This window comes from Pleuronectes platessa, chromosome 24 (genome assembly GCF_947347685.1).
Source record: "Pleuronectes platessa chromosome 24, fPlePla1.1, whole genome shotgun sequence".
NCBI classification, from domain to species: Eukaryota; Metazoa; Chordata; class Actinopteri; order Pleuronectiformes; family Pleuronectidae; genus Pleuronectes; species Pleuronectes platessa.
This window is the reverse complement of record NC_070649.1, coordinates 8,911,672-8,923,217: the sequence shown is the minus strand read 5'-3', so window position 1 is coordinate 8,923,217 and position 11,546 is coordinate 8,911,672. Positions and strand designations below refer to the sequence as shown.

At 42.7% G+C, this 11,546-nt stretch overlaps 1 protein-coding gene across 1 annotated transcript; it reads left to right on the top strand.

Annotated features, from left to right (window-relative positions):
• Positions 1-2,516: 2,516 nt before the first annotated feature.
• Positions 2,517-11,160, top strand: LOC128431265 (protein downstream neighbor of son homolog). Its single transcript, XM_053417535.1, has 12 exons — positions 2,517-3,022; positions 3,752-3,826; positions 3,951-4,151; positions 4,273-4,451; positions 5,222-5,297; positions 5,394-5,496; positions 6,082-6,169; positions 8,928-9,080; positions 9,196-9,394; positions 9,488-9,557; positions 10,011-10,138; positions 10,360-11,160. The coding sequence occupies exons 1-12, from the start codon at positions 2,597-2,599 to the stop codon at positions 10,498-10,500; spliced, it is 1,839 nt and encodes a 612-aa protein (XP_053273510.1). The 5' UTR covers positions 2,517-2,596; the 3' UTR covers positions 10,501-11,160.
• Positions 11,161-11,546: the final 386 nt, after the last annotated feature.

The following is an 11,546-nucleotide window of genomic DNA, read 5'->3' as shown; positions in this document are numbered from 1 at the left end:
AAATCGAATCATCTACCCATAGGACTGATAAATGTTACGTTTTTCCTCACATCGTTGACCCTCTGTCAGAACAGCCATCAGGGGCAGTGATGATTCAACGCCTTGCACAAGGACACTTTGGCATGCCTAGCTACCAGTGACCCAGTGTGTTGATACATTGGTGACTGTTTATGGGATAAAAAAAACCCCACGGGCAAGCTGGAATTTTATCAAGCTCTCAAACAGAGTAGAAGTTTACTCAAGATTCTGAGATTCTCATTATTTTTCTTTTTTAACCTTGACAGAAAGTGTAGCTCATGAGAAAGACCAAATCCCCTCTTTTTTCTTAGAAATATATAACTGTAAAATGTATAAATTAAGGAAAATCTCTGGATATTAGGGGGGATTATCGCAATCAGTCAATTGACTTTTTCCTTAAACTGACAGCTGCTGACATTCATTTCAATTTTTCCTCTCAAAATAAACTGAGCACTGCTTTAAAGGTAAAGAAAATCGTCTTGACATTTAAGTGCATGGTTGTTTGGAGAGGAGAATGGAACTGTAAGTTTGAACGGGATAGCCATGCAGCCTTAGATTACACTGACATCTAGAGGTCAAACTGCAATCCCAGTGTTTGGTCCCGAAATGTGATTCAGCTTCAAATACCTTTAAATCTTCTGTATTCTAGATAAGAAGGTAAAGCTGAGAGTTTACACATATCTCTAATTCAATATGTGGTCTCTTTTTTCTCATGAATTAGTTTTTTTATTCCCATTCTGACAAATCTGGTTAAACCAGAAGTTGAAGAAAAGGAATTTGCATTCCTCCGACTGAGTCTTATTAATTGACGGTTCATGAGCTATGATGCAGGTCCATGTGGGGGTCAAAATACTTTCATTCAAACTCATCAGCAATCAAACCCATCACCGTTTTGGATGCTTAAGGCGCTAGTTTCCTGCCTCCAGCCGACCAAGGGAGACAGCAATTGATTTCCCAACAGCAGCCATCGTTTGGTGCCTGGCTGAGCTTCAGATGTGATTGATGACCCAGCTTATTGACAAATGTGGAAGAAATTAACAGGGAGCAAGAATTTACATAATATCCTATTAATCAATGTGACAGCAGGACAGAGGTGGTGATGGCAAGAAAATGGGGGGGGTAGCAACAAACCAGGCCAGTTGTTAAAAAATGATTTATTTATATGTGGGCGATGGTTAAACCGGAGACCTTTGTGTGCAGTCGTGAATCAGGGTGTCCCTGGAGTCTGCAATGGTATGGCAAGTTCAGCTGTATTACAAACTTTTTAAGGTTCAGTGTGTAGAATCTAGTGACATCTAGTGATGAAGTTGCATGTTGCAGCTGAATACCCATCACCTCACCATCCCTATCCAAACTCTAAAGTTGTTTAGTTTGGGCTACTGTAAAAAACATGGCGACCTCTGTAGAGAGGACCTGCTCCCGATGTAAATATAACATTTTTAAATATAAAGGGCCCATTGTAGGGTAAAGAAAACAACAATTAGTACAATTTAGATGATTAGACAGTAGTGAAAACATCACTAGGATTATTTGATATTCAATTTTTGCAAATAGATCCCTTTCACCTAAATCTTACACACTGAACCTTTAATAATAATAATAATAATAATAATAATAATTAATTGCAACAACTTAGCTTTTTTATTTTATTCAGCAGACTAAATTGTTAAATTGAATCCTTTGTCCTAACTATCACGAAAAGTCGCCCCCAATTGATTAAGCCAATTCCCTGTAACTCATCTGCTTAGTTTAATTAACACATGATTACACAATCAATAACACTGGGAATGTGTATATATATTCATATGTGAGTATTAAAGGTACACAACTCTTGTTAAGTATCATAACATAAGTTAAATCACCCTGTTACGCCCGGCCTAGGGTAGACCTGAGCTTAACATAAAATGGATCCTTTTTCTCCACTCTCAAGGATGACCAGTGCCCCAGTAGATTGCAGTCCTATCAAATTCATATTTTTTATGAATCAGGTCAAATCGGTATCAGGGAGAGCACTCAACACACAGGCGAAAACACAGGACACGGTGTACAGCACCACCCTCAGGCAGGGAGGGAGAACAGCATAAATCCCACACACATAAACCATAGCCTACAGATAAGAAGATAGAAGAAGTATTAACTTAAATTTTAAAATAATGAATCGTGTTGTTTTACAGAAGTTATAATAACAAAATATTCTCAAACATTTTGTTAAAATGAAATTATTGTTCAGTAATTTTCAACAGTAGATAAGAGAAGTATCTTTTAAATAATATAATTGAATTGTAACACACCATATTAATTTATATTTTAGTTTTTCGAGGGGTGGTTACGTCGAGGTAAACAATATTTATTATAACCTTTAAATGATGGCATTTTATTTGTATGTCTGACGTCTTAAACCGGAAGTTCCGTTTTTCATACGAGCCAATCCGCATCACGCGCGGCCCCTTACGTCAGCACTCTACGCGCCAAATTTGTTTCAGTGCGGAAGGCGCAATAACAAAACGGCAGCGGCTCCCGTCTTCTTCCAGATCAGCCTTTCAGTTTGAGCTACCTTGCTAAACAGTCCCTCGGCAGTATGTCTCAGCAGGCAGGATATTCCCCGAACTTCAAACGACCCGCGGACATTATGCGGAAGAGGTGGAGGAGATCCCGAAGTGACGCCGGTGTCCTGTCCAGCCCGAGCGGGCAGGAGTCCACTGGCAGCCCGGGACCAAGCGGCTCGTCCCCGGCGTGTGTCCGGCCGTTCTCCCCCGGACCGCTGTTCAGCAACCAGAGCCGCTCCGGAGCTGGAACCAAACGCAGAAACCCGTTCTCGAGTATCGAAAACACGTACAGCCCCAAAAAGAAAATACACATCTTTAACGACGATGTGAAAAGCGACGCTGCAGAGGATCAGCATGACGAGGACATGTCAACAAAGAGAGAGTGTCGAGGAGTTTCATCCTTCAGTGCCATCCTGACCGAGGCAGAGAGACACGAGCACCGGGATGTCCCCTCTAAGGTTTGTGGTTATACTACACTTATAATGCATGTGAAGAACACACACACACACACACACACACACACACACACACACACACACACACACACACACACACCTGTCTATACATGTTACATCTATACATATACATATGTACATACACTTTACTCAAGTGCATCTCTCTACAAAGTTGTATATCATATCCACATTGTCTGTATTTTTATTCAATTTAAATTGTCTTTATTATTTATTAACCCTGGCTGGGGATCAATAAAGTAGTAGTTACTATCCACCCAAACTCTATATTCAAATCGGTGGCAGATCTAGAGTTTCCCCCAAAAATGTAAATAAATAATTCTAATAAAAAAATCTGTCATTTTAGTGTAGGTATTGTTTATAAATTAGTAGTTTATTTGAAACCCACAAAGGAAGCGCCACTGTCTAAGACAGGATGTTGACACTGCAGTGGCCAATCAGATTGTTGCACCACTTGCCCGCCTCTGATTCAAACATCATATAAAGGTGACTCACTGGTTTGACTGTTGACTATTGACACACAGCAGAAGTCTCAGCCATAACCATATTGGGGAAACAGTTGTCAAAGTTCATATTTGAATTTTGAATGTCCTTAATGTCTTCACAAGGCAGATGTGTCTTTACTCTGATTATAGAAACAGATCATTTGTTTTCTTTATTTTCTGCCGTACTTTGTCACATTTCCCCTTTTCACTCATCTGTCCCCTACTCTAGAAGTGTCTCACTGTCTCTGAGGATGACTCTCTGTTTGAAGAAGAGGAAGAAGAGGTTAAAAGTCCACTGTTGAAGGTTGTATATTTTATCCTGCACTTTTCACATTGTTATTTGTAAAGCATTTATACAAAACGTGTGTCTCTTCATCTGTCTGACATGTTTGATTAATTGTCCAACCCTCTCCACGCTCTCTTCCCAGAGTCCTCAGGCCATTGCCCCCGCCTCCATAGCTCCCCCCGTCTGCACAGAGTATCCAGCAGACTGGAGCCTGAAGACTCGGCTCCTCTTCACCTCCCCGCTCACCCTGTCGTGGGCCGAGCAGCCCAAAGCCCAGGAGGAGGCTCTCGGGCTCAGCCAGCATTGTAGAGCTCAGTTCACCAGCCTGCCTCACACTCTCCAGGTAGCCTTTTTGTCTCATTATTACATGTGACCTTGTGTCTTCAAGATGATGATTCTCACCCTCTGGTGTCGAAGTTTAATGAGAATCCATCTCTCATCGTGTCCCCTCTGTTCCCCCGCAGGATCCCAAGTCCTGCCCGGAGCTTCGGTGTGCCTTCCAGCAGAGTCTGGTCTACTGGCAGCATCCCTCCCTGCCCTGGCTCTCTCTGTTCCCCAGGATCAATGCCGAGAGGCGCTTCACAGGGAAGAGCACCCCCTGGGCACAAAATCCATCCCTGCAGCAGAGTCTCATGAGTGAATGGTGAGGCTGGGGATATTGGTTTTAAGCTACATCCATATCACGACTCTAGTGCTTGTTTAGACCTCTTATTCAACAGAGAGCAGCTTTGATTATGCTTTTCTTTCTGAACCCATCCAACCCAGAGAGCAAACTAACCAAGCCACACCAGAATATGACAGGCATTCAATTTTTTTCCATCTGAACCCGTCTCTAGCCCGATGCAGCAAATATAAGCTGCACTGAGTTTGTGTTGCCCCATCCCTCAAACATGGTTGTTGCTTGTTTTCCTTAATAACAGACATGTGCTCTGTAAATACAAAATCAAACTGTAGAGATCCCAACAAACTATTTGTTGGATCAAGCCCAAGCCTTGGTGGGCTCTGGTCAGGTACCTAGGAATTATATTATGTAAGCTTTGTCGCCATGTCATGATAATGCATACGGTGGAAACACAGACAAACATCAGGTGGCCAAAACCAGTCTGTTGACCACCAGCACCTGTGGAGGACGTCCCCAAACCACACTGGCATCTTGTACTTGTAATTCATGAACTTAACCTTTGGTTGCCCCTAAGAAGACTCTAAAGTACGAAATAACAAAACTCCAGCAAACATACCCAGACAACCTGGAGGCGTTGTTTTTATTCCCTCAAGGAACAGATACAGATGTTTTCTACTTTCCTCAACTATATGAAATCTGTTTCCAGCAAAAGCTGTTTTTCTCTGCCAACAGCTTCTCTATAATTGACCTAGACACCTAGTGTTTTCTCTCTGTTCCTCTCTCCTCTATAGGTCAGTCAGTCTCTCATCCCTCTACAGTCTACTGAAGGCCAGACAGTGTCCTTACTTCTACCTCTGCTCCTATCAGGTAGCTCCTTCAGTTTTCGTATAAATCGAATGCTGTTGTTACAAATGGTTACAGCAGAACATGTGATTTATTCTCTGTTCTTTTCTGTGGGGTCAGTTTACAGTGTTGTTCAGGGCAGCAGGTCTCGGTGGTTCTAGTCCCATCACGGCCTTGATCTCTCCCACAACTCGAGGTCTCAGAGAGGCAATGAAGGCTGAAGGTGAGTCGCTTCTCTACGCACATTAATGCTTTGCTACATTAACTAGGAGTTGCCAGTTAGATTTAAGTTAGAAGTGTTTGTATCCTATATAAAAGGCCCTAAACCTTGAATTCACAATGAATGTATTTAGTATTTTTCCACCTTTTGAAGTTAGGAACCCATGTTTTGCATTAACACCCTAAAAAAATGTATCGTTATTATCGAGGTATTGTTCAAATATGCTGAAAATGTTCAGAAAGGGGTGGTTGCACAAAATACAGTGATTTCCCCAAGTTTAATATTTTATAGATATTATATAATCATGTCTAAATAACAATTACTTTTCAATAGAATCCTTATTTAGCCTTCTAAAGAAGCTTTTTATTCTCGATTAAAAGTTCCTAATTAATCAAATGTGCATAAAAAACGATACAAAATGTTATGACTATACAATTCTATGAACTAATGTCAGGTGTTGATGACTAAACTCAAACGTCGTCATATTTTTTTTCATCTAATAAATACAAACACAAATATAATAGAAAAAGTAGGTTTTCTTAATTGTTCACTTTTTACTTCAATTTGTCCCTTTCTTTATCTGTTCAGGTATAGAGTTCAGTCTCCCTCTAGTGGAGGACAAGAGGAAGAGCAAGGACCCACAGAACCTGGATGGGCAGGATGGCAAATCGGAGGGGTGAGTCTGACTTCTTGTATCTTCTTTATCTCTTCTTAACTTAACAGGAATGCAGCTCTACTCTGTTTTCAGCTGTTCTGACTTTGAGGAGCTCACAGGAAGGTTTTCATCCTGAAATACCGAACTAACAATTTTACTCTTTCAGGAACTTTTATAAGGCTCCATTATTTAGGGAACAGGAAAAACACTGTTTTGATCTGGACCGCACAAAGAAGAATGACATGATAGTGCCATAAGTAAACCTAAAAAACATCTGTATTGCCCCCTGGTGCTGACTGTAGTAAAGGTCATTGTCACAACCTAGGGTGGGAATGACATACAAAACACGGACGTGGTACCAGGTAATACTAAGGTTTTATTTCAGATTTCGTTCCCTACAATTGTTCAGCCCAAGTCAAGTTAACAAAAACGTCTGCAACCAATCAATACACGACTCACAGGTACGAAACAAAAGATTAACACAACACTCCCGCTGCTGGGCCAAGACCAGCCTCCAGCCGTCTCTGCTGCAGGTCCAACAACCCCGACGGAGGAGGAGCCAGAGCCTTTTAACCAGTCCGGGACCTGCGCGCCGGGTGCACCCAGTTACAGCTCATCAGCCAAAACAGCCAATCTGCATACAGCGATCAGAGGGCACAAACAGGGGGTTAGATACAATACCGGCACAGGCCAGCAGGCCGTCACACCCTCCCCCTAAAAAGATGGAAACCCCCCCCCCCCAGGTTTTCACCTGTCCCAATGTTTACACAATAAACAAAAACAAAATTCAGTTAAACATATAAACATTACTCAGCACACATAGGGGCTCGTGACAATGCATCTGCAACTACATTGTCAGAGCCCCTAACGTGGCGAATATCCAAGTTGTATGGCTGAAGAAAGAGACTCCATCTCATCAGCCGTTGGTTTGGGTTCTGGAGAGAATGTAGAAAGGTCAGTGGGTTATGGTCGCTATAAATAACCACGGCCGAACAATGCCCACCCACATACACCTCGAAATGCTGGAGTGCCCATACGAGCGCGAGGGCCTCCTTTTCAATCACAGAATAATTCAATTGGTAATTCTTGAATTTTCGCGAAAAGAAACATACAGGATGTTCTACGCCAGTGTCATTTTCTTGTATCAACACCGCTCCAGCGCCGACGTTACTGGCATCCGTTTGAATTTTAAATGGTTTGTCCAGTCGTGGAGCCATCAAAACGGGTGCAGAGCTTAACAGAGCTTTAACCGAGTCAAACGCGTTTTGACAGGTGTCTGTCCACGTATAAGTGGCCTTTGCTTTTAACAAACTAGTCAATGGCGCGACTACGGACGAAAAGTTTCTGCAGAAGCAGCGGTAAAAACCCACCATCCCGAGGAAGCGCATTAATTCGCGTTTTGTAGCAGGAACAGGGAACTCGTCAATAACCTGTACTTTGGCCCGGATGGGGAGCACTTGCCCCTGCCCCACTACCTTACCCAGGTAGGTCACGGTCGCTCCAGCAAACTCACACTTGGCTAGATTAACCGTGAGCCGTGCCTGTGCCAGGCGCGCGAGGAGCAGTCGCAAGCGCTCCAGATGTGATGACCAGGTATTACTGACCGTAACCACATCATCCAAATAAACAGTTACCCCTTCCAGCCCAGCCACAACACCACACCTAACGCTCTCTTTTAATCTCCTTTGTATCACGGAAACGACGATGTTATAATTGTCCGCAACCTCGATTAACTGGTCTTTAGTTAACGAGTTTAATAATTCAGCCGAAGGAGTTTGGATAAAACCAGTCACAATTTTTGACGCCATATTCAAACAAAATCAATATTCCCCAATTAACCTTTGATTTGCTACAGAGATCAACAAATTACCCCAGTACCTATCTCAGCAGTAGACCCTGCTTTTCTTCAGGTGGCGTGAGACCGGGGATTTTAAGCACGGAGCCCGTAAATCCAAACAAATCACCGGTTGATAGTGACTCAGTGGAAATCGGAAGTGCCCCCGAGACAACCGCTCTAGATCTTCTGCCACCCAAAAACAACAAACAAAAATAAAAAAAACCACGCATCCGAAGACACGCACTAATCCTAATCAAGGTAATTTATTGATCCGATTTTACAAATCCAAGTTAATCAGAAATCATAACAAGATGACGCTTTACGTACCCAAGAACATTTACTGGTGTTTTAGACGAGCCCCCATATGTCACAACCTAGGGTGGGAATGACATACAAAACACGGACGTGGTACCAGGTAATACTAAGGTTTTATTTCAGATTTCGTTCCCTACAATTGTTCAGCCCAAGTCAAGTTAACAAAAACGTCTGCAACCAATCAATACACGACGCACAGGTACGAAACAAAAGATTAACACAACACTCCCGCTGCTGGGCCAAGACCAGCCTCCAGCCGTCTCTGCTGCAGGTCCAACAACCCCGACGGAGGAGGAGCCAGAGCCTTTTAACCAGTCCGGGACCTGCGCGCCGGGTGCACCCAGTTACAGCTCATCAGCCAAAACAGCCAATCTGCATACAGCGATCAGAGGGCACAAACAGGGGGTTAGATACAATACCGGCACAGGCCAGCAGGCCGTCACAGTCATACACCCATTCACCTCCAAGTTGTCAGATGGGATATCAAAATAGGGAGTACGCCAACACACCATGACACCAATACTCACTATAGTTGTTAAAGGAAAACAATAAATGCATGAGCTGAGGAAGAACAATATCTGAGTGATGTGAGTACGATTGTGATCATTTTGGAATGTTTGATTGCAGGTGCTCTGAGCTGAAAGAAGGTGTCGAGTGTCAGGAGGGTGACGAGGGAGGAGAAGACGGATATAACGACGATGAAGACAGCAGCTTCTCCTGGCTGAAGGAGATGGGAATCCAGGACAAAATCAAGAAGCCCGACAGCATCAGCATACAACTGTATCCTCCTAGTTTCCCGACACTGACTGTCTTGCGTAACTAACAACCCTTAGCGTTGCACGTCATGTTTTATTTATAGCAAAACGGGTTAAAGCTCCTTGACCACTGGTTCCAGTCGTAAGGAGAGTCACACTGTGGCTCTGGACCACAAACCCGAGTCTGTGGTGTGTGTGGAGGGATCTCACACTTTCACCCTCATCAACTTCCTCATCAACTGCAAGGGTTTGGTGGCTTCAGCGGGTTCCCAGGCTGGGTTACCCCCGACCCTGCTGGCCCCCAGCGCTTTCAGAGGAGCTACAATGCACACGCTGAAGGTTTGGGCACCACACACACACGCACACACACACAATCAGACAGATGATGACATATTAACAAGTGTGTGTTTGTGTGTTTTGTTGTGTTTACAGGCTCGCAGTGTGAACGTGAAGTGCCAGGTTGGTTCCAGCTTCCAGAATATCAGCAGTCTGGAGATCACAGGTACACAGCAGCAGCATCTGATCCATTTATCTAAAAGTCATTCTGTGTCTTCAGTTCTTTCTTATCTTGAAAGACACAAATATGAAACAATAAGAATGTTAGAACATCACTTCCTGTCTCTGTCTGCTGCACGCGGCTGCTCCACCTCTCATCCAATTCTTTGGATTTCACCCACAGGTCATCTCTGAAAATGACCTTAGTCAGCAGTATTACACAAACAGCTCACAAACATACATGTAATTATAATTGTTAGTCAAACAAGAGGAAGTGGTGCATTCGTCTGGGACTAATCCACGTGTTTTGGGGTTTTACATGTAGTTGTGTAGTGTGAATATACACAACTACATGTAAACGACTGCAAGATTCCAGATCACAAAGAAAATGGTCTTATTATAAGTGATGAAATGTTTATTCTTTCATGGATTGTATTTGTGTTTTCTCTGATTTCTGCAGGACCCATCCTCCCCTCGTCTCTTCACACCATCACCAACCTTCTTCGGCCCTCACAGAAAGGAAACTACTCCGCTACTCTTTACACGCACGCACCTACTGCTGTCATGAACGTGCACACCAAGCAAGAGGTAAGACTCATTATAGAAGAATTAAATGAACAACGACGGCGGTTTGATTCCAGGGCTCCCCATAAACATGAAATGTTCTGGGGGGAAAACACTGAACCCCTGGATTACCCCTCATAAATAAAGTATGTAAATGGGTGAAAGGCAATAAACTGTACAAGTAAAGCCCGGTGAGGGGTCACTCACTAAACATCCACTCACTCCAGCTGTCTGTGCGTTCGCAGTGCACCCCCTGCTCCGTGGACCTGTCCGGGTGTGGCCTCCACCCTGCTTCCCTCCAGCAGCTGCAGCAGCCCTCGAGCCTGGGCAAGACCGCTCTGACACACATCAACTTGAACAACTACAGCTACACCTGGAAAAACTGAAGGGGAGCCGGAATCAAGCAGTGACACCCATCACTAGTTTTGTTAAGCGCTCGTGCTCAGGGAGAAAACTGATTTCTGATCAGCTGCACGTGCAAGTTAAACAACTTCTCTCCCTCTTAAGTGTATCTTTTATCTCTAAATATCTTTTAAAACAGATTTTATCTCATTACGTTCTTTCAAAGTTGTGTTCTTATAATGAGTGAATAGCTCCGAATTTATTTTAACGTTCATAAATGGATTGTTGTGGCAGCTTATTTTAAATCAATTTTTATTTGTTTCGATTATTTGTTTTATTTGAGAGGAAATTGATTGTTCAGTTTGGCTTTTATGAATGACATTCTATTGTTGCACTGTGACATGTTGTCAGGTGTTTGGGACTGGATTGCTGAGGGAATAAATTCATACTCTGGAATATATTTAATGCTTTTTATTCTGAAAAACAACCCTAAGAGATGTGTAAACTGTTTCAGCCTCAGTTGTGTAAGATTCAAACTTTCTGGAAAGCTTGTAGAAACATCATCTTTCAAAGTTTGAAAGCTTCAGTTACCGGGTGATGCCTGGCTCGTTTCCTCCGTTTTATTCTTCATGAAATGAAAGCATATACGACAGAATGTTGTAGAACTATTTTTCATCAAGAGAAAATAAATAATTTAACATCTCACCAAACTTTGTCAACGATTTCTTGAGAGTTTCTAATGAGGAACTACAGATTGAGAAGCGTTTGTGCCATGCAATTGCATTTGGAAGAATAAACAGATTGTGACATCACTTCATCATATGGAAGGGAAGTGACAAAGTTTGGCAAAGTTTAATGTCGATGAGACTCATAAGTAGGGTTGCAAAGGGGTGGAAAATTTTCTGTAAATTTCCATGGGAATATTCAGCTTGGGAATTTGGGGAAATTTTGAAGAAAAAAAAAAACACAAATTAAACGCTGAGCACTAAAAACATCATTTAAAACTATTTTAAAGATGTATGGAATGCAGCACATGCTGCACGTTGAATTTCAACTCTCCACTGTGCATTTCTCCATCACATGCACAGAT

Excerpts from the sequence above, each read along its gene's own strand:
- LOC128431265 (XM_053417535.1), top strand. The coding sequence starts at position 2,597 with ATGTCTCAGCAGGCAGGATATTCCCCGAACTTCAAACGACCCGCGGAC. Across the intron at positions 4,452-5,221 it reads CAGAGTCTCATGAGTGAATG|GTCAGTCAGTCTCTCATCCC; the intron begins GTGAGGCTGGGG and ends TCTCCTCTATAG. Across the intron at positions 9,558-10,010 it reads CAGCAGTCTGGAGATCACAG|GACCCATCCTCCCCTCGTCT; the intron begins GTACACAGCAGC and ends TGATTTCTGCAG.